This window comes from Sinohyriopsis cumingii, chromosome 8 (assembly GCF_028554795.1).
Source record: "Sinohyriopsis cumingii isolate HCF-2022 chromosome 8, ASM2855479v2, whole genome shotgun sequence".
Taxonomy (NCBI): domain Eukaryota; kingdom Metazoa; phylum Mollusca; class Bivalvia; order Unionida; family Unionidae; genus Sinohyriopsis; species Sinohyriopsis cumingii.
The window spans coordinates 23,805,676-23,830,582 of NC_142968.1; the positions used below are offsets into that span (position 1 = coordinate 23,805,676).

General features: G+C 35.6%; 1 protein-coding gene across 1 annotated transcript in view; it reads left to right on the forward strand.

The window, feature by feature from the left end:
- Nucleotides 1–353: 353 nt before the first annotated feature.
- Nucleotides 354–24,907, forward strand: part of LOC149793146 (uncharacterized) — a 29,760-nt gene continuing 5,206 nt past the window's right edge. Inside the window, exons 1-5 of the mRNA XM_089967069.1 lie at nt 354–411; nt 582–769; nt 21,548–21,622; nt 22,028–22,360; nt 23,342–23,558. Coding sequence (XP_089823195.1) covers nt 628–769; nt 21,548–21,622; nt 22,028–22,360; nt 23,342–23,558 — 767 coding nt within the window. The 5' untranslated portion in view covers nt 354–411; nt 582–627. The remainder of the gene's footprint in view (nt 412–581; nt 770–21,547; nt 21,623–22,027; nt 22,361–23,341; nt 23,559–24,907) is intronic.

Genomic DNA, 24,907 nt, shown 5'->3' on the forward strand with positions numbered 1-24,907 from the left:
ACGCAAATACCATTCAAGAACAGACGCTATCGTACATATATGAAAATTGCAATCATCTTGTCACCGATAATTCTATCACATACATTTTCAAGAGTAAATCTAGCAAAACGGGTCTAAAACTCCTTAACAAAGGATCAATTGTATCCTCATGTAAATTTAAAACACAAGCACTTATGGTCTCTTTTCTACCTAATTATGAAATATAAATTATCCAAGATGTAACAACATACCATTTTTCCAACAACACATATGAAGCATTCACAATAATACATAGCGTAGACATAGAATGTAGCAACGCATGTGTACATTACTCATCTCACAAAATATATACATATAACGGACATATAGAAATGAATCATACGTCATAGTACACGGGAAGTGCCCGGATATAGGAATAATTCTATACACAACGTAAGACTATTCTTTATGAGCATGTCTTTATATCCCTTTCTATGAACTTGAACCTCAATTCAGCCACATTTTTTTATTCGAACAAGAACAATAATTCATTGTGTATATTTTAGGTTAAACGTCAGTTGGCCGCAATATTTTTACCGTTTTAATATCCTCGTTCTTGACAGTGGAGTGACAAGGGACAGGTCTATTAAGCATGCACCACGTGTACTGATGCGGAACGACCACACCGCTGAAATTTGGCTTCGGAACAAAAAAGAGGAGCTTCTAGAGGGTGTCTGTAGGATTTCTTTTAAAGTAGCAGCAGAGATGGTCGTACTACACAAGGATTTCGCTATCGTGGTTCTCCTATTATGTAAGTACTTCAATTTGAGATTTTAATCTTGGATCCAAGATTTAGTGTATCGACCTGGTATAGCTTTAACATTAGCATAATTTAACATATTCAACTACACAGTCGACATTTGAATGTTGTTTATTTAAGGACAGAAAAAAGCTATTAAGGATTTTGAATTTTTAATAAGTCGATTAATCATTCAAAAATGATAAATTTTCGAGCGTGAATATTGTAAATATATTATTAAAAAAATTAAGCTGAATATATTTCAAGCATTTCATCTTTCTTTTAGGAAAATAGACATTAAACGTGTCACATCTAGAAATGTTGTTTAGAAGGTTTAAACTCTATTGCAAGGAACTATAATGCAAGGAACTATAAATATTAAATAAAGTTGTGACTTTCTATCTATCTATCTATCTATCTATCTGTATGTCTGTATGTCTGTCCGTCCGTCTATCTATCTATCTATCTATCATGTAAAATTTTACGTGATAGAACGGGGATTACCAAATTGGAATTCGTGCAATTTACAATGAATTTACTTATTGAAGAATATAACATTATTATTCTTCTCTTCCTTTGACCACTCGGCCATCAGAGGCCCACATATTTTCTAACTATAAAGGTATAACGTCATCGTTATTCACCCTATCATTAGTGATGTTAAACAGAAAGGACCCTCGTCGTATCTATGTTCTACATATCAGAACCATCAGTGGCGTCACTCGGGTTGGTGTCACCCAGTGTGGTAGCTCATGGTGTCACCCCCATGGTCCTCCTTTAGTAACAGACCATACAGAATCCCTAGCGACGCCACTGAGAACCATATATTTCCATGATACAAAAAATATTAACACACACATCCGTTTTTACTCTCTGTGCTCCCTTGCAACTTGGGTCAAACTGAAAACACCAGACACCATGATCTGCCTTTGCATAATGCGCCGTTAGATCAATCTCTATGTTTTTTGTTCTAATAATTACTCTTAACAAATTGCATAGACTCATATCTGGGTCTACTCAGTTTGCACTTGGACCGGACTTGCACACGAGTATATACGATTTTGTGTACATTAAGTTTTTTTTTTTTTTTTTTTTTACAAGGATGACGAGTTTTATCAATTATGTTTACCTGTTTTCTTTCAAGGGCAAAAGATTACTACCTTTGTTCTTTGTTATTAATGTCATATAATGAGATTATGACTTTCACTAAGAATATACGGAGCAAGTCATATGACCTGCGTGAAATTCGCTTCATGTATTGTATACTGTTACCTACGTCATATTAATGATATAAGACGTAATTTTTAAATATGTTCATTATAATTTAAACCTGATTTTCTGTAGAGAAAAATGTCATAATGGCGTTTCCATGTAGCATTTCCCTTTTTCTTTACCGATTCAGCACGTGTTTCATAGTCCTGTGTTGTTTTGGGAAGATGTTACATGTACGATGTACCGATTCAGCACGTGTTTCATAGTCCTGGCTTGTTTTGGGAAGATGTTACATGTACGTTGTACCAATTCAGCACGTGCATAATTATCTTGATATGTATCAGGAATATGTTACTTCTATGTTATGCCTACTCAGCACGTGCATGATTGTCATAATTTGTGCCGGGAAAATCTCAAATATATGTTATACCGTCCTCTATGTATGACCTTCACCTAGACTAACTACATTAATTTTAATTTATACCTTATTCTGGAATCATGTTTACTGATATTGGAAAAGGACACGTCAAGTTAGCATTATGCTGACACTTACTGATTTGTTTTCTTTACCACAGTTTCATCATTGTTTTTGTGATCTATTCTTATGACCTGTAATAGGGAACGAAACAACAGCACTATTGTTTCCTTTATTAATCGTCATTGACACCTAGTAATGCATAGTATTTTCTTGACATTCTACGTATAATTGCTTGATCATTGCTACATGACCAAATGCACTACTGATAACTTTCAGCAAGGAGAGGTTTATTATTTCTTTTCTGTTTTTTTTTAAAGCTGTCTTTACAAATATTTCAAGTCTCCAATAAGGGAAAAATTTGCATCTGTGCTTTTCTGTCGACAGTATTTGTTAATTATCATTGACCTTTGGCAAGAACTGTAAATCTTTTGCTTTATTGATCCTTTATGTGGAATGCATGAGCCGTGCCACCCCAATCCTCCCCTAAACCACGACTGCCACTCCAACCCTCCCCTAAACCACGACTGCCACCCCAACCCTCCCCTAAACCACGACTGCCACCCCCATCCCATGGATTTCATTATAAGTTTATAGGATGGTACCTTGGCTTCTTAGCTACATTCGTAATGTAATGAAGAAAAGTAACCAGACTAATGATATAGAGGTACATAATGGACGTACTGGATCAGTTGGACCAACACAGTTCGCTGACAAGCAAACATGATATATTGATTTTATTTTTAAAAACATAAGAATACAAATTAAAAAAACGTGAGACGGCCTTAACAATGATTATGTATTAAGCACATTTAGAGAAACAGTCTTGAAAAATTCTATATTTGAATTTGTAAAACACGTATGACGCCTTCTGAAACGAACATGCTGAGATTCAGGTAGCCAAATAAAAGCAAACCAAATAAACCAAGAAAACGTGCTTAATTAATTTATGTGACACATCAGTTCAAATAGATCATCTGTATATGCACGTTATTATGCATAAAATATTCCACTGACACAGGTCCAGAACTTTTTTCTGTAATTATGCTAATTAGCTTTGAGATAAACATATTTAATGCCCCAGATTATCTAAGCCTGCTCCATTTAATCAGGTTATCTACGCTCGCATATAAAAGACTAACCTCATCTCAATTGCATGGCTCATCCGGGTTTTTCATTTGCCCAGTTCATCCGGGTATTTCATTTGTCTAGTTCAACCGGATTTTTCATCTGCCATGTTCAACCGGCTTTTCATTTGCCAAGTTCAGTAAGAAAAATGGTGCTAACATGTTTTCAGTTGACTTGAAAAAATTTCAAGAAAAAACGCGAATTTGCTTAAATAGTTTAAATGTCTTGAAAATCGGATTAGATGCCCTACATTTGCAACGAAACATGAAATAACTTAAGTTGTTCGCCACCTCAGTTGCTGTGAATCGTGTTAAAATAAAAAATAAATTTTTACGGAAAAAGTTTTAATTGAAAAGTTAAAAAATGTGTTCAGTTACTCTTTTAGACTTTAATGGTTGAAATATATTTGATTATTTTGATATGCATACATATATATGTGCGTATTGAACTCCATTTCTCTTTTTAAGCTGTTACTGTATAGTTGCGCAAAAATAAATTTGTGATTGTTGTATGTAAGTATTGGTGTTGTATCATGTATGTATCCTTTCCACCATTTCTGATTCTGACAAAAAATATGATATTGCTTTAATAGTAAGATAATATAGGATCTCCTTTTATGAAGAACATCTGAGAGCGTTTGTGAAACCGGGGCCAGGTTGTATTATTTTATTCTAAATAACAAATCTGGCAGAAAATATTAATGATTCATATTGTAAAGACTTAAGAATCCGTGCCTGCTCGTTTCTGTCGCTAATTAACAAAGAGTATAAAATTCCCAGTATTTATATGTAAATCATGAAGTGCTTGTGTTTATAATCAACCGTTGTGTTTGTTAGTAAAGATTTAACGTCCTTGAAAGGGAGCCGTGGTCGCCTTCTGGGTAGAATGGCGGAATGGCAACCCAAGGGTCTCGGGTTCGATATCTACCCGGCCAGCCTGGGTCAGTTGTCTACGTGAGGAAAGTCACTTAACTCCCACTTCCTCAGCATCGTATAGTCCAATCATGTGTTTAATGTGCCGTCGAAGCCAACGAAAAATATGAAAAAGAGAAAATAAATTAAAATAAACTCCATTGAGTTGAATGGTTGAAAGGATAGATAAGTGGATTTCTGCAGGTTGATGTATATTTTCACTGTGCATCCTAAAAGTAGTAACAAAGCAAATAAAAATATCTTAGTAGCATGAGTTCTTTTAGGCACGACTTTTGATATGTGAAGGGTGTGGCTGTAAGGGAATGTTTACGTATGTACAATGTACAATCAGTCACTTTAAGAAAGTGACCCTTTGATCTTACGACTTACAGTTCCTCCCTGCAAATGTTCACTGAAGGTAAATGAAACCGACAGCCGACGTTGTTAAAAGCTGTCTGTCCTCTTTCTGTTCAACTAACACGCCAAAAGGTGTTGACAGCTGGATACATTAATGCCCTTACCCTAACTCAATGCAAAAAAGAATAAAAAAAAAATAAATAAAAAAAAGCCACAGTGTTGACTGTGATTTCTCGCATAGTTTTAATATACATGTTTTGTTTTATCTCTCTCATGCTGGATTCTTATTTTCCATTTCTGGGATCTTTAGAAAACATGATTACGAGCTCCAGTATTTCGTGTACATAACTCTTCAAAGATGTTGATTACGAGCACCAGTGTTTCGTGTACATAACTCTTCAAAGATGTTGATTACGAGCACCAGTGTTTCGTGTACATAACTCTTCATAGATGTTGATTACGAGCACCAGTGTTTCGTGTACATAACTCTTCAAAGATGTTGATTACGAGCACCAGTGTTTCGTGTACATAACTCTTCATAGATGTTGATTACGAGCACCAGTGTTTCGTGTACATAACACTTCAAAGATGTTGATTACGAGCACCAGTGTTTCGTTTACATAACTCTTCAAAGATGTTGATTACGAGCTCCAGTATTTCGTGTACATAACTCTTCAGAGGAGCAGATTAGGAACACCAATATTTCGTGTAAATAATTCTTCAAAGATGTTGATTACGAACACCATCATGTTGTGTAAATACCTCTTCCAAGGTTTACGAACACAGACACTGCGTATAAATAACTATTCCAAGTAGTAGAAAACGGACAATAATGTTGAGTGTAAATAACTCTTTCAAAGGGCAGAAAAAGAAAACTAAGTGTAAATTACGAGAACCAAAGCTTCGTGTACATAACTCTTCCAATGTACAGAGTACGAACATGAATATGTCGTGTAAATAACTCTTCAAAGATGTAGATTATTTTAGGGCTTGACACTTTTCGTCTAATTTTGTCCGTCAATAGGTGGAAAAATAATTTGATCTGATTTATATCAAAATAATACCATAATATTTTTTTACAAAATTATTAATTATCTTGACAGAAAAGATAATATTTCAATTCAAAAGAAAATCGTGGTCCCAACCTCCACCCCGAAAAATAAATGGCCAACATATTATCGTAGATGAATTTGCTATGTGCATATTAACTGTTGAACGTGTTGCAGTCTAAACGCTGTAACTTAAGTGAAGTGATTAAGCTTACACTATAGCTAATGCTATTAAAGACATCGTGCTGAAATTAGAGAGTCTATGGATACAAATCGAAAGTGTTGAGACCGAAGCCAAGAATTTACTAGCTACACCATTAGTATAATAATGAGAAAATAGTAAACATAAAACACACTTACTCAACAAACAAGAACATATTTAGTGGTCTTCAGAAAATTACGTAAAGTTCAGACAGAAAACAAGTTCGCTTCTGAAAATCGTAAAATGATTGGCAGCCTTACTAAGGAATACGTGTACTTAACAAATTCACATACGCTAGTAAGTAACTAAAACATGACGTGTTTTTTTTTTTGTTGTTGTGTTTTTAATCCGAAATTTTCCCGAAAGTTGCATTTGGCTTGACTGTGTTTGGCATCATTCCATTTGGCCAGCGCGTTGACATACCTGACATATGTTACACGAGTGAAATATGTAATTAAACATACATACACAACTACATATGTGTTATGTTCCGAGTGGGCGGAAAGAAAGCGTTGGATGCGGTGTAGGAAAATGTCTAGGCCGTATGTTCCTTCGACGTATCAAACACAATCTTTCCCTAACTCTGATAAAAACACTTTGTGATTTTATATTTATTGCATATCCTATTTGTAGTCACACATTCTTTTAAATTTTTGTAATATATTCTTTTACAAATATCAATTAGGCATTTGACGTTTTATGAAAGATACTGTACAACATCTGAAAAATCCCATGTGACGTACGTAACCGGGGCTAGGCCTAGATATGTACTGTGCAGTTATGACATCGACCAGTCTGCGTTGCCGAGACGATCATTTACTCTTTAGCTTGAAATGTTTTGAAAATTTTATATATATATATATATATATATATATATATATATATATATATATATATGAATTAATTTAAACTGCAGTCATAGGCACGTTGAGTTTTCCTTATTTCTCTAAAGGAACATACGGTTTTGTACCAGTTAGTGACTCGTTCTTTATACACTATACTTATAGAATACACACAGTTAACTTTCAAGCAAATTTCAAGATAAATTTCACAGAAAAAAAGTACTTAAAACATTCAATTTACCGAAAACTCGTTAATTTACAAGACTTTCAAACTCTCTATTTTTATATTTTCATTACAAGACATGATTATTGTATTAAACTTAGATGTTACAATTTAAGCTTGTATTTTAAACAAAACGAAGATTCAGTCACTTTCAAACATGCGGACTAGAGTTTTAAAAATCATTTGGATATTTTTAACAAGAAAATCTATATAATTTTGTTCTATTTTCCTCTGTTTTTTTTCTAATTGAATAACAGCGATAATTTAAAATGTAAACAAGCATACCCTTCCTAGTGCGTGTTCCAGGAATGAAAAACTCTCAACAATACTGTTGGAACAAGATATAATTCTTCTAACTTTGCGTCATATTGAAATCAGTTGCTGCTCCCTGTGATACGTCTAACTTTATGTTGCAAATGTTTGTAAGTTTATTTTCAGATTTACTTTAACAAATTCGATTCCTCTTTAATATTAAAGGTCATATTAAACTTTCCTCAACATAAACTTGCTGTTTAAAAAAAAAACGTTCTGCAGACCAAAGTTTTGAAACTCTGAAGCTGAAATGATTTTGTGTTAGGTGGATTTTCGTTTCTAAGATGATTCACGTTGTGGAATATTTCTTCTCTGCGTCGTCAATGTTTAGCTTGGGGGCGACATAAAAAAGGTGCACGGTTAGAAATTTTTTTTCTTTTTGTTTCTCCGATTTCTTAAAATATTTAAGGTAGTTGCGCCCAGAATTCAGGACTTGTTACAATTATCAAGCTCGTCTGAGATCAAATGCTGAAGTCGTAGTTACTGTCCCTTAATTATATGTATATAGCTGTGTTGTATCTTTTAAGATGATTTGGTTCCAGGTACGAACCATCCGGTTTAATTAAAGCACTCATTTATGCATCAATTTATTGTCCAGTTAAACAGGAGTAACATTTTCTCTGTGGAGGCCATTTCTATCCAAGCTTTGAATCTTGACATGTCTCATGAGTCTTTCTTACTTTGTCTGGATTTTTAAAAATGCCAATACAAGATTTACACCACACATCTCTCTTTGTCTCTCTGTCTCTGTCTCTCTTTCTCTTGGTCCAAATTTCCCATGAGTGAACGATCTACATCAGCCTACCCACGCAGTCGGTAGTATCTCTAGATACATATATGCGAGTTCAATGGAAAGGCGTATCGAACTCTTGCTCATAGGATGTCATAAGTTAGATATTATACGTAGGCAAGGACTATAGTGTATTTCCTTTATGTGTCCTTGATGATTTTCCTTGTTGTTATAGCTTTATAGGTAGCATCAAGAGTGTGAGGAAGTGGGTTTTTTTGGCATGAATAATACATTCGATAAGCATCGCTTTTCATCGTTCAATACGAGTGCTTATAATGGGTCACAGTCACATTGTCTTCTGTGACTTACCTAAACATATGTTTTAATTGTTCTACATATATTCCTCAAAATTGTAAACATGGTTTATTTCGTAAGTAACAGGAAACGGTATTCCCCGTGGCTGTTGACCCAGAGTTACTCCCCGTGGCTGTTGACCCAGAGTAGATAGCAACGCTTTTCTCCTTCTGGAAAGTCCTCTGTGTTGAATCAAATGGAGTGGCATATGTTCACCCCCACCCCACCCCTACCCCCGGCGGGCAAGGCGGACGGCAAGAGCTGTATAAACAGCGTATGACATTAGCTCAGGCGCAGTAGAACCAACGCCAGATTTACCAAAGCAAGCGTGGTCTTCATCAGACCATTCACCAATATGTGTAAGCGCAGAGGTATCAGTCTGTAAGCAAACCTGAAGGTCCACAAGCGATTGTTTGCCAGCTCTGCTATATGCATGCGAATCATGAATTGTGTGCCGACGCCATACCGAGAAGCTGGGCCATTTTATCACGGGCGGCTTAAGAAATGTGATTAGAATAAGATGGCAGGACAAAGCCATCAAAACCACGAAATCACAGATGAGATGGGCAGGCAACATTTTAGGGATGTCATAGGACAGACTATCAAAGATCTTCTACGGCAAGATGAAGGAGGGCAAACAAACAAAAACGAGTTCAGAAGAAACGCTTCAAAACTCCTTCAAGTCATCTCTAAAACACTTCAACATTCACCCTAAGTCTTGGGAAGATCTCGCACGTGATCGTTCCATTTGACACAGTCTTGTCCATATTGGAGCTACAGACTATAAGTTGAAGAAAATAACAGACAGTGCAGAAGGTCGAGCAACCTAAAGCTTGGAACTGCATTGTGCCACATATTGTACATAGAGTCATTTGGCCTGATCAGCATCTCGTGTGCTCACTTGTCCACGTACAGGCCAGTTAGACCGGAAAATTACATTTTCTCGCGGTCACTCTTTGACGTACCTACACCACCAAACATGACTTTTTATTAATTATTGTTATCTTGTAAAGTTAAGCAAAAAAATTAATATGAAATAACTTCAACAATGATCTTATAGTTAGAATATTTTGGGACACAATCTTAAAACAGTTGAACTTGCATTTGTAAAGTAATACAACTTACATAATAAATTCATGTGACACATAAACTCAATCAGGTCATCAATATACCCACATTCAGAGGTCTAAAAGAATTCCATTGAAATAGGTCAAACTATTTATACATAATTATGTTAAACGTCCGAGGCTGAAATACCTTGTCAGGTCATATGTACTGACACAGAAAAGGCCTAACAATTTTCATTTTCCAAGTTCAGCTGGTTTCTGAGTAATGGTAATAACAATGTTTTCACTAACTAGACTTGCAAAAATATTAAGAAAAACATTTGCGCATATTATTCAGATGGCTTGATACACATTTGGACTTTATTCGTTTGAAAAGTCATATAGGTCATCTTCATATGGAGACAAACGTGTGTATCGAACTCGATTTCCTGAAGCTGTTACTGTAATTCGCACCAATACACATTTGTGTTTGATGTATGTATATATGAATACGTAGACTTCTTATGTACGTACGGAGGGTGAAGTTCAAAACAGCATGCCCGCTTTTGCTATTTGGGGCATAATATAAGTCTAGGATTGAGCGGCATTATCTGGAAATATTGTTACTCATGCAACATAAATAATCAGGCGTTGGAATTAAACATCCCCAAACAGATTGAAAAAAATAACTAAATGATAATAAATTGCCCCCCCCCCCGTATATATATATATATATATATGTGTGTGTGTGTGTGTGTGTGTGTGTGTGTGTGTGTGTGTGTGTCTTTCTGCCTGTCTGTGAGCTCCAGTGATATGAACTCTGTAACTTGTAAATACGATGCGTATGTACACACACACACACACACACACACACACACACACACACACCGACACTACCATGAAGATTTTACCTTGGCGGATTACCAAAAGAAATACACATCACTCATATGTTGCACTTAGCCACTTAACCAATTGTTCCATTATAGATATGTGTACCACTTGACCTACACGCTGAAATAAGCGAAAAGGTGGCCTCCATTATTTCTCACCTTGTAAACGTATTTCTGTCTGACTTTTGAAGTATTCGGCTCCATAAAAATGGATCCTTCCGACACGTCAACCAATCTTGCCTAACACTTGCCTAACTGACTATGGCCAAATCGAAGGGCTGTCGACATGGCCCTGGTGTTTGTACCTCAATCGCATAAAATATTGTCGGTCAACGTGCTGGAAATGGTCCCGCAATCTGAACTAAAATATGACTAAACCAAAAGTTTGAGCCAAAATATCTCACAAACGACTGCTTTCCTTTTTCGCACATTTTGAAGTTTTCTGTCTTTTAGCTCATCTTATCAATATAACACTGCTGGATTCATTGGGAAAGTGTTTCTTATTAAATAATTGCTGCCGGAGATTAGAACAAATTTGGAAAAATACGTTGTTTGCAACTGAGGACATTGAGTACTTAGCAACCCTGCTCCGAATTCTTAGGAATATTGCAAAAATCTATGCCGAAATGAATCGAAACGTCAACCTCTTGACTAGAGCATAATTATATGAGACATTGTAACAAATAGTTTGTTTTTATTAGGTCATACAATCCAATGATTATATAATGTCGACTGACAAAAAGCACAGTTATGTTTAAAATATTCTAGAATACGTTTTGATTACCCCTTGCTTAAAAATGAATGGTACCTCATTTATCAAACATGCAGGAGTATATATAATCATTTACGGAATTGTGTTTTAAATACGGCTATTTAGAATAAAAGAGTCAACGATGATGCTTTTAAATAACATAAATGGAAATATTTTTGTTTAATTTAGATGTAACATTAAGTAACAACTTAAAGTATCCAGCTGATGTCAGCGTTTTCATGCCTTGTCATATTCCACCTATCATCAATATGTGTAGCAATTACATTTATAAATTTTATTTTAAATTTCGTATTCCTTATTCTGAAGGTTGCAAATACTTTTGTTTGCAAATGTTTCATTCGGTAATCGAAAATATAATCTCAAGCAAACGAAAATGTTCCCAATAATTCGCATCAACACTATTTAACAATGATTTTCTGTGATTTTTCAGGTTTTATTATTTTTAACTTTCTCTATTTCTGCAAGTGTATTTTGCCTATTTGTTGGAGTTGTCACTTTACAACGAGGATACCATTCTGTGTGATTATCTTTAAAATTCGTTTATAATCAACAGACTCCTTGCTGACGTGTAAGGTTGGTTTAACTCATGGTTTCTTAGTGAAGATTCGACTCTCTAAAGAGGGTGTCGTGGTAGCTTAGCTGACATTGCGTCGGACTCGTAGTCCATGGGTCTTGGGTTAGATACTTACCCATGTCAGCTTGTGTCAGTTGTTTCGGTGTGTCCTTGTGAAAGATGCCTGGGTCCCATTTCGTCGACATGATAAAGTCAAGTATGTGTTGTAAGGACTGTTAAGCCAAAATAACATAAAATGAAATAAAATCGGCACTTTGAGTTAGATCGATGAATGGATAGATCCGTAGTTTGTTCTCTATTTTTAGCTGCTAATATTATGCTATCATGTATTTTATTAGGCTTCTGTTGTGATATATATATATATATATATATATATATATATATATATATATATATATATATATATATATATATATATATATATATATATGGTATAGTTTTATGGGCATATTTACATACATTACGGTTAAGTAATGTCTCTTTCAGAAGAATATCATCGTCTACTAATTTAAAAAACAAAAGTGAAATGTCTGTTTGGTTTTACGACTTACTGTTCCCCCAACAAATGGTCACTGACAGTAAATAAAATAGTCCGCCGCCGTTTTTAAAAAAAAGCTATATCGACTCTTTTTGTGGTATAAATACGTCAAAGTTTGTGACACTTGGATACATTAATGCCCTGGCCCAAAGAAAATGCAGGAAAAAAGACACCAAAGTTGACAGCGATTTGTCGCATAGTTAACAATACACTATTTTTATCTCTAGCGTTTGGTTCTCAGTTTCTATTTTTGGTATCTGAGGAAAACTTGACGACCTTATGGCATACAGATAAGGACAAACTCTTATTCTAGAGGTTACTGTCAAAATGTGGCACATTCATCGTCCGCTTGGTGACTACCCTGTTGGAGTCAAATGAAAGGAAACGAGTGAAGACCCAAGGATACGGCCAAAAAAATAAAAAAGGGAAACATAAAACTTTATCAATGATTATTGTTTTTAAAATAATTCTATTTCGTTAGAGGGACGACCAGTAATTTCGATTGCCATATGGAAAATTCCTCTGATATCACAATAACAGAAAATTTGAAAACTAGACCTTTGTGTTCTTGATGTAATTTTAGTCCTGTAATATGTTCAATTTGGTTTATTACTGTTAGCTACATATTATTATTATTATTATTACTGTTGTTGTTGATGGTAGTGGTGGTGGTGATATTAATTATTATTATTATTATTATTATTATTATAGTTCACAATACCATTATTGTGAAGTGAAAAATTTCCTTATCAGTTATTTGCTTCATATCCTTACGAATACAAAAAAAAGATGTTACAAAGACGAATACTGCGTGTAAATAACTCTTCCAAGGCATATATTACTTTATAAAGACCAATACTGCGTGCAAATAACTCTTCCAAGGCATATATTACTTTATAAAGACAATACTGCGTGCAAATAACTCTTCCAAGGCATACATTACTTTATAAAGACCAATACTGCGTGCAAATAACTCTTCCAAGGCATATATTACTTTATAAAGACCAATACTGCGTGCAAATAACTCTTCCAAGGCATATATTACATTATAAAGACCAATACTGCGTGCAAATAACTCTTCCAAGGCATATATTACTTTATAAAGACAATACTGCGTTTAGCTAACTCTTCCAGTGTAAAGAATACATAGACCAATACCGCGTGTGAGAAAAATATATGCGTTTATATCATCCCAAAATTAGTTTCAACACTGCTCGATCCGCGCGCGCACGTGTGTGTGTGATTTAGATTTTGAATGTGGTTTTAATCACTTTTCAGTCATATCGCTACGATGTCTGCAGTGGGCAGTTTACAGTGATGTCTTGCACTGTCCCACCCAATCACATTATCCTGACACCAGGCCGACCTCCCTACAATAAAATCTTAATGCTGAGCGCCAAGCGAGGCAGCATCTAGCACCATTGTTCTAAAATCTTTTGTACGACTCAGCCGGGGATCGAACTCGCAACCTCCCGCATCAGAGGTGGACGCTCTAAGTACTTAGGCCACCAGAGCGGTTGCGATAATCCGTAGGGCTCCTTTTATCGTTTGTAGCTTGTGGCAAGCTTGAGTGACTGCTAAAAGACTCAGCGTGAAGAAAGTGAGTGAATTACCTTCTTGTATAAAGAATCACGGCATTTTGTTTGTCTGGTTTATATTCAAGGGATATGAGCTCTATAGCTTTGTATAGGTGCTGGTGAGCATTTCGCTGTATTTCTAATTTCCTCGATTTGGTCAGCTGTTTAGCTTGGATAGATGTTATCCTTTAGGGAAATAAAGAACCTGCTATCGTTATTGTTGGTTTTCACGTTCCCACTGGAGTTTCCTGCATCAGTTTGCGTTAAAGTTCTGGCTAATCTCGAACTCAGCTGGACAGTACTGGGACTGACATTTGCTCAAAACCTCTAGCCCAAATTTTGCTTGTATTGGTAACTCCGATTTAGCTCTGTTCCAGCACATTTGGAAAGACTTACCTTCGGTGGACTTATTAATTATTATAATTAATTCCTAAGTCAACGTCTGAGTAATGAATTTTTAAGTCTTTAAGCTGCGAATGGAAGCTTTTACACTAATAAAAATCAGTCCCATTATGGTTTGAGTATATCACTAATAAAACATGTCCCATTATGGTTTGAGTATATTACTAATAAAAATCTGTCCCATTATGGTTTAAGTATATCACTAATAAAATCTGTCCCATTATGGTTTGAGTATATTACTAAAACAAATCTGTCACAATAAGGTTTGAGTATATCACTAATAAAATATGTCCCATTATGGTTCGAGTATATTACTAATAAAAATCTGTCCCATTATGGTTTGGGTATATCACTAATAAAATCTGTCCCATTATGGTTTACGTATATCACTAATAAAACATGTCTCATTATGGTTTAAGTATATTACTAATAAAAATCTGTCACATTAAGGTTTGAGTATATCACTAATAAAAATCTGTCTCATTAGGATTTGAGTATATCAGTGATACAAATTTGTCGTATATATTTTGAGTCTTATGAGTGATATAGCTTTGTCCAGTTCATGTTTGAATATATCAATTAATACTTCAGTAAATTTACGACTCATTTCATCGGATTTATGTGAAAAACTATATTTCCTCCTATACATTAAATTTATGACTCATTTCGTGGGATTTATGTTAAAACTGTATATTTCCTCCTATACATGTACATTAAATTTATGACTCATTTCGTGGGATTTATATTAAAACTGTATATTTCCTCTTATACATTAAATTTTTGACTCATTTCGTGGGATTTATGTTAAAACTGTATATTTCCTCTTATACATTAAATTTATGACTCATTTCGTGGGATTTATTTTAAGCTGTATATTTCCTCCTATACATTAAATTTATGACTCATTTCGTGGGATTTATGTTAAAACTGTATATTTCCTCCTATACAGGATAAACGTTATTTAAAATGACCAATGTTTATCTCGTCCACATTCAAGCACTATGATGCATGTAGATTTATTTAATTCTACGCGTTCAACAGCGTTCCTCACCCATTTTTTATCATATTTAAAAAGTATTTATTATAAAGATTTTTGTAAATTTTATGTTAATATTATTTAATGTCAGTCAGATGTCAACTTGGAGTCCTAAAGACAATATGATGCTTCATGCCACAAGACCTTGGCATCAAATTCGGAAACATCATGAAACTATCAAACTTCTTGCTTGAAAATTTGTTTCTGGTATACAGCGGTGTCAATATTTAAAAAAATATAAACGCAGAGTATTTAGCATTTTTCCTGACCCATCAAGAAAGGTGTGCCTTCAATATAGTATTTTAAAATAAGTTATCAACTATTACTCCACTACTTCTCCCTGAAACGGCCTTAACAAACGAGGGGCCCGATTTCAATCATTTTGGTGGAGCCCCCCCCCCCCCCCCCCGCATTTACGCGGGGGGCCCCCTTGTGAGTACGACATTTGGAAATAAACTCTTAAAGTTTTATATGATATTGAACTTAACATTTTCTTCCTTCGTTTTAAAATTATTTTCTCTCTATAAATATATTTTTAAAAATTACTAACGCGCGGGGACCCCAGTGAGCGCCTGACCCGATTGGGCCAAATCGGTCCAATCGGACTGAGGCCGGCGCTACAATATCTCCTTTTTACAACATTTTGACTAATCCCTTTCTGGAATGGTTTGACATTTTTTTGCGAATCGAAAACTTGTTCTTTTTTTTATCATGTGATTTAAAAGTCTGCCAAATTAATGAATAAAGGTGTGCAATTTATTGCGATATTTCTAGAAGTTTGTTTATTGATAGATTTTCCCTGATTGATGACGATATCAGTAAACACATATTTTAAATTTGAAGTTTAAAGAAAACAAAATATAAAATGCGCATATATGAGTTCGTGCTTATCAGTTATACGTAAGAAAGCAGTAGAAGTGTTAGATTAGGTATGTTCTTTAGACACATTTCGATTTTATGTGCGTCAAGGTGCAGCAAACAAACTTGAAAGTTCGTGGCCGAGAAAGGGAACTTAATTTCAAACATATCAGGCAGGTGTTTGTGGTGTAAGACAGACCTGTCTGTACGGGAACAAATACTTTAAAGTCTAGCCATTACGAAGAATAATGTAACTGATAAATTATCATCTTGTTGAAAGTTACGTGATCCGTTATACCGTTTCTTAATCATAATGTTTCAGGTTTTGGCAAAAGTAAGTGACCGTTTTCGACTGATCTTAAGCATTCGTGCATCGTATATGCTAAAAAAAGTCGTTATTTAAATTGAGTGCCGTGACAATTTATTCGTATGTTTCTCTTATGAATTTTTCTTTTCCTGCTGAATGTACAATACAGTTCCCGTTATACGTATTCATATTATATAATGGAATGATGATGGTCACATCATACAAGGTTTATACAATTACATGATCAAAGCCCTTGAAAGCGAATGATCTCCATGTTAAAGATGTTTCGTGACACACAAATAGTCTGATGCATTTAGCATACATACATACATACATACATACATACATACATACATACATACATACATACATACATACATACATACATATTCGATAGTAATTGTATTTTACAATTTTACTTAACTATGTTTTATAAAAGGACTTGAACAAATAGCAAGTAGCAAATATCCCAAACAGTAGTTAACATGTCCTGGAAAACTGATTCATTCGGATAAATATAGATATAAAGATCCAGAAAACTGGATAAGTGTGTGTGTGTGTGTGTGTGTGTGTGTGTGTGTGATTTGGATTTTTAACTTAGCTTTAACAATTTTTCAGTCATATCGCTGGAATGTCTGCAGTGTTGCAGTATATAGTGATGTCTAGCACTGGGTCATCATACTGCAGACATGTAGTATGATGTCCCACCCAGTCACATTATCCTGACACCAGGCCGACCAGTCATAACACTAACCTGTTAGTACCATTTTTTGTAAGTCTTTGTATGACTCGGCCGGGGTTCGAACCTTCGACCTCCTGCTTCTGAGGCGGACACTCTAACCAATAGGCCAATGGAGCGGTGGTATTAAATAAGAATCAATTCGCCTTTTTGCGTTAATGTTTTTATTCTCCACAATGTGCCTGCCCATAGGGAAACACCAATAAACTTAATATGAAAAACCGTCTGAAGTAGCTTATAGGGTTTCAAGTACACACTGCAAAGACCCAAATCTGTCGGCACAAATTGCAGGGTGGGCAGATCTAGCTCTATGCAGTTTGTTTGCAGTAATCATGAGAACAAACAGCACAGATTTTGATATGCAGCAGCATTATGCGACGGCAGAGCAGGGTCTATAGTGTTTGTTGTTGGACTGGATCTATAAGCGAGTAGAGACGGTACATTGCGAAAAATATGTAATTACTAGGGAATTTAATGATATGAATATCTCTCACGGTGACAGGTGATGCGAGGATATTCTTTTCGTACGTTTAGCTTCTATGTTATATATAGTGGTATAGTTCGTATCTTGTAGTTTCTCGTTGTTTTCGTCGGTGTTGTTGGTGGTGTTGATGCTGTTGTTTTGTTTTTCCTAATGTGTTTAAACAGTCACTCTTGAAATTCACTCATATGGTATAGTGATATTCTTTTAGTTACTATGCCGTTTCAGTGTTTGTATTGTTCGCACGCATTATTATTTTTAAGCATTGCCAAAAATTATTATTTCCCCATTTAAGACGCTTAGAAGTGTTGACACAAGTGTTGGATTGAAATGAAAACAAAAATGATTCACTCCATAGGTCGTGTAACGCTTCAGTGAGAATCAAGATGCTAAATTATGGGGACTGGCATTTCATGTAATGTAAATTTGAACAAAGACAAGTTTTTGTTCCCGTGTAAGTGTCAAAGCATATGGTTTTATCGCATAATTATGTCAGTGGATGTTTTGTCTTCTGTCTCGTACACGTCTAATTAAGTCAGAGCGTAACACATTCATACAGTTATTAATGTGCTTACTGATTTGAAATGCAACTAATACGTCGCAAACCATGTTGGGCGTTTGTCTTCTGTCGACTATAAATCAAGTTCTCCGATTCTCAGGAAAATGGAAAACATGCAAAGTTTGGATATTTAGCCACGGTTATCTGACACGTGCCAACAGGGCACTAGCAACAGGATAAACATATCATATACATTGGGTACGTGCTCAGCTGTAAATACAAGCTGTCAATAAACAATACAGCACTGTCACAAAGTTTAACAGCTATATTTATGTAAATCCCAATCCGTCAATAAACAATACAACACTGTCACAAAATTTTACAGGTACATGTATCCATAGATACAACAACACCGTAACAAAGCGTACCAGCTACCTTTATCAATAGATACAACACTGGAACAACGTTTTAACAGGAACATTTAGCAATATGTACTAAAACACCGTAACAACGCTTACGAGTTATATTTAACAATAGATGCCACAACACCGTAACTAACGTTTAGCAGTTAGATTTAGCAATAGATGCCACAACACCGTAACTAACGCTTAGCAGTTAGATTTAGTAATAGATGCCACAACACCGAAACAACTTTAAGAGTTACAATTAGCAATAGATACTACAACACAACAGATGCTATAACTGAGAATCTGATTAAGAAGCCTTATTTATAAGACTGACTGTTTAGAAATGAAGCATTTAAAGAAGGGATCAAGTAGTAAATGGAAAAGTAAATTGTCAAATTTGTAAGATAATTTCAAATGAAATATTCAAAATCGAATAATTGTTTCAAAACTAAAATGAATTTGTATCAATGTTTTGAAACTTTACAATGGTGTTACTGGCTATTTAAATACATATATACATAAAACCGTATATATGTACAAACATACACACATATAAACAGACAAGCAGACGGACTGAATGACGGAGAAACATATACATAGTCAAAAAGACATATTAACGCTTGAAAATCCATCCATCCATCCATCCATTCATACATACATACATACATACATACATCCTGAAAGAATGACTAGTTGATCGACTGACAGACATGTGCATGTAGCCGTACAGAGGTATGCAGATAATCGGTCGCACGTACATACATGTCGAATGACAAAGGCATAGACGTGAATACAACTGTAGAATAAACATACACATATAAACGCTACGCATGTTTGGAAAGATACATACATATTTCCATGTAAAAAACGGGTTCATATCAAAGCAATATGTGTCGATGAGTTTTGAATTTTAGCAGATGAACGAGAGTTACAAGCAAATGAAATCGTTGATTTTGATACTGTTTTACTTTTAAAAATTTTTCAAGTTAAATCAACAATGCATATTTGAATTTGCAAATTCTTTATGATAAAAAATATGAGAAGTAGTGTTGGAATATCTTAGGAAATTGTACTTTTTAGTGTCACCTGAATCCAAGGTTATAAAACCTTCACACAAACAATTTTTTTGTTAGTATTCCTCTATATTTTCAAACATTTGATTACATTTCAATTTTGTGTTGCGCGGCGGCGCGCGCGCACACACACACACACACACACACACACACAGGGCCCCGAGTGGCCGAGTGGTCTAAAGCGTTCTCCGTCACGGATCACTGCCATCTCACCTCTGTCTGCGTGCGTTCGAGTCTCGGGCTCGGCCAATGTGGATATGTGAGAAAACTTGCCGGTAGCTTCTTGTGCGTCGGTGGTTCTTTCCGGGGTTTTCCCGGGTTCTTCCTCCACCATTAATACTGGCCGCATGTATAACCTATCTTGTGCCAAAAAAATGACGTTAAACCCTATAACAACAACAACAACAGCAACAACAACAACAACAACAACAACAACACACACACACACACACACACACACACAAACACACATACATACATACATACATACATACACACACACAAATGCTGTAGTGTTAGGCAAAATTTACCGTAGTAAATGCTAGTGTTGATGATGTTGTTGGCTTAACGCCATTTTTCAGCTCATGAAAGGTAATATATGGTTGCCAGTATAACTAGGAGAGTAATAAACCGGGAAAACACTGGTTAGATCCATCGACCCAAGGGAAGCTACAGGTAAACTTTGGTCAATACCAACCAACCTGAGACTCTAACCCACGCGCAGAGAGGTGAGATGGCAGTGGTTGGTAAAGACGAGCGTTTCAGATAACTCGGCCACTCGGGCCCCTGTCTGTCACAATGTGATTGTTGTTTCATTTGGTTGTTGTTGTTGTTGGTTTTAACGCCATTTTTCATCACAAGATAGGCTATGCATTGCGGCCAGTAATAATGGTGGAGGAAGAACCCGGGAAAGCCGCGGGAAGAACCACCTACCCACGAGAAGCTACTGGCAAGCTTTCTCACATACTCACATAATCCGAATCCGAGACTCGAACCCAAGCAGACACAGGTGAGATGGCAGTGATCCGTAACGGAGAGCGCTTTAGACCACTCGGCCACTTGAAAATAGTAACACATTCTAAGAAAAGCATAATTCTTTAAGGAATAAGGAACGTGCATTCAATGATCCACGGTTCTTCGCGGCGAGTACCTAACAGTCAACAACATCAACATCAATACTACTGCTACTACTACTACTACTACAACTACTACTACTAATAATAATAAAGTCTCGAAATGGTCAAAGTCATAGGAGGGTCATACATTAAAAAACTTAAGATGTCTATGGCAATATAAAAATGACAAGGTCAATCAGTTGGAACAATGTTTAATTGGCACACATAATAGAGAAGCGATCAGAAGAGTAAACGAAATACCATATATACTTACGTAACTGTAAACTACATAGACCCAAATTTGCAATCAGTGGAACAAACATTTTAGGCCATGATCTTTTTGGCGCATTATGCGACGGCACATCAGGGTCTATGTTGTTTGCAGCTGGACCATACTTATATGTGAATATAGACGGTATCTCCGACAAGTTTATCACGAGTGTTATCAGCAAGCGGTTATTAAGTGAATATAGACGATATCTCCGACAAGTTTAACACTAGTGTTATCAGCAAGCGGTTATTATCAACGAAATTAAGATTACAAAGTTGATTTCAGTGTTTAAAAATCAAAGGAACAACATTCTTAGCATAAACGTGCAAAACGTGCTATTGACTTTGCAGTTACTGTTACCAGTCATGCCATACACGCAATTATTTAATGGGTGACTTCAACACTTTCAGGTAATTTCGTTGTGGATCCCGCTTTCAGCCAAACAACAGGTGTCGATGTGGAACCCGTAGAATATGAAGCCGGTGGTAACCTCTCTATCTCTTTCCGTCCGTTCGTTTCTTTGTCTGTCTGTCCGAACTAAATTAATCAAGAATATCTGTTTATCTATATTAGTCGAACAATGTGCAGAATCTATTAAAAAGGGCAGGAACATAATTATAAAGGAGATGAAACTTCTTTTTGACAGCACCAGTCTTGACTATTTTAAGATGGTATATACTGTTTCAGGTTAAGAGTCGACATACGAATGACTAGTCTATCGGAATGTCTAGTAGCTGAAACAATGGAACAATTATTAGTCACGTTGCAATATCAGTATTGGAATATAAACACTTCATTGGTCGTAATTCGGATGGCGACGGGCCTCATTTTCTGTCCCGAAGCTAGTTATTGTAAAGTACTGTCAATTATTTTCTGCTGCTTCATCCTAGAAGGCATGACAACAACGACCGATTACGGAGTTTATGGGGGTCATAGCCATGGAAACGGAGTAGAGGCACCAACCACGGTAGGAGTAGCGACCACGGTAGGTGGAGAAGTCGAAGTGGAACTTGAAGGGGTTGTATCGACAACTGCGAAACCATTACCTAAGCCGAAAAAGAAAACGACGGTTCGAGTTGTGAAGACAACGACCGCCCGTGCCACTGTTAAACCCTTGGCGTCCCCAACGACAGTAAAAGTAGCCAATGCTACGACTGCCAACACCACAGGGCAAGAATCGACTGTAGCACCAAGTAACGATAGTAAGGCTGTCACAAAACAAGGTATGTCTAGAACAAATTCTAAAATACTAAAATACTATTCCATGTAATGTATGCATTACCTCAAAGTAAATATTTTGTTTGTATGTATGTATGTATGTATGTATGTATGTATGTATGTATGTATGTATGTGTGTGTGTGTGTGTGTGTGTGTGTGTGAGTGCGTGCGTGCGTATGGATGTATGGATGGATGGATGGATATTACTGAGTGGCGACACCGCTTGTATGAGTTTATGTTTTGGATTTTTTATGTACCACAAGATGAAAAATATATCTGGTATTTACGCAAGAGAAAAATTTCTTTGTATTATTTTCTAAACTTGCTTTTGAACCAAAGCTTTGAAGATTAAACTCACTCTTTAGCACACTATCACCGCCAGCACCACCACATGCCCCCTTTTCATAAGTTCACTTCAATGTCGATCGCAATTATTGACTGTGCTTGAAAAAAAAAGAAACATTGCCGATTTGAAAGAGTAGTACGTATGGCATGGGCTAATCTATTACAATAAATTACATTTTTTTTTTTAACATTTTGCAAACCATTTTACCCTACCTAACCACCAAAGCAAGTATGATTGAGCTATGCGGCACATAGAGTTTTAACACTGTTAAGGAAGCACAAGGGACATAACTTAGTGAAGCAAACCCGGGTGATTCCAATATCTTGTTATTTGTATGGTTTACAAATGAAAGACTGTTTGTAAAATAGCATTGCGTTCTTGGTAATAAGTTTGTGTGATTACACATACATGTTTGAAACAATAATGTGTAAACGTAGAAATTAAAATTTCAGTGATTTTTGGGAAAAGGACGAGAGAATCACAATGAGTTCGTAAATTTTAAAAAAGGTGTCAGCTACTTATTTGAAGAGCGATATGTCACTTTTTGTTTTCGTTTTAAGATAGACAAAACCGTCATGTCCATAAGCAATACGTACATTAAATTATTCATAACTAATTGATTCATTGATTGATTTCCAGCTGAATCATTATCTACCACAAAAGTACCTGACACAGTACTGACAACACAACCTGTTACATCATCAACAACCACAACCCCAAGGCCAGTGGTTAAAATAACATCACGAACTCATGATCCGTCCATAAGAAACATGCTAACCAGTGGCCATACATGCCCCAAAATGGATGTTGCGACCTGGGAAAATGAAGTTGTTATATATGACAGTAATTGTGCCATGTAAGTAAGAAGTATTCTGGATATGACATGTGCAAACGCTTGGTTGCAACCTAATGATTAATATACAAATATTTGTAATAAATAAATGTTTAGATGACGATGCAGAGGAGGGAAGGTAGAAGGTAATCCCTTTTGTTATTATTATTATTATTATTATTATTATTATTATTATTATTATTTTCATCATCATTTTTATTTTCATCATCATCATTATCGTTATTATTATTATTATTATTATTATTATTATTATTTTCATCATCATTATTATTATTTTCATGATCATCATCATCATCATCATCATCGTCATTATTATTATTATCATCATTATTATAATTTTTATTATTATTATTATTATTATTATCATCATCATTATTATCATTATTATTATTATTATTTTCATCATCATTATTATTATTTTCATGATCATCATCACCATCATCATTATTATTATTATTATTATTATTATTATTATTATTATTATTATTATTGCTTTACAAGGCCTTAGATGCAGTGATTCAGGTTAATGTTCCAGTTCTGATATCCGGGGACTAGTCCTCTCTTGAGAAACCAACCAAATAAAAAACAAGAAGATGTTCTGTAACTTTGTTCTTAGCCAGATTTGAATCACAACAAAATTCGACAGCATCAAATTGTTTTTTTTTTATGTCTACAAACATGCCTGATGGTAATGATATTAATATACTTTAATCATGATTATGAATTGTGGAGTTTCAAGTCTTTGTTTAATTTTATACTAAGATGCATGACTACAGAACCAGAAGTTACTGTACTATTCTTGGTTCAGTTTGGTACTTTGCTGCACATCAACACAAGTAGAATTATTTAGTGCTGAGGCAAATGGAGTGCCTTGTCTAGGAACACACAACGGTAGTTGATCCAGACTGGTTCAATTGTAAGATTCGAACTCTGGTCGCAAATCCAGTACACTAACTCAGGGAGTGTTACTGTCGAAGATTACCATGATATTCGAGCGGTGTCTCTAACCTGCTCTTTACAGTGAGGTGTGATTTATCTGAGCCAAGGGGCCCCGAATGTCCGAGTGGTCGAAAGCGCTTACTGTTCCGGACCACTGCCATGTCACCTCTGTCCGCGTGAGTTCGAGTCTCAGGCTCGGCTAACATGGGTACGCGAAAAAGCTTGCCAGTAGCTACTCGTGGGTCGGTGGTTCTTCCCGGGGTTTTCCATGATTCTTCCTCCACCAGTTATACTGGCCGTCATGTATAGCCTATATTGTGCTGAAAAATGTCGATAAACCCAACAACAATCTGAGCCGAACCCAATACAAACTCAAAACAGTGTGCATCTTTAAGATATTACTCGAAAATCAA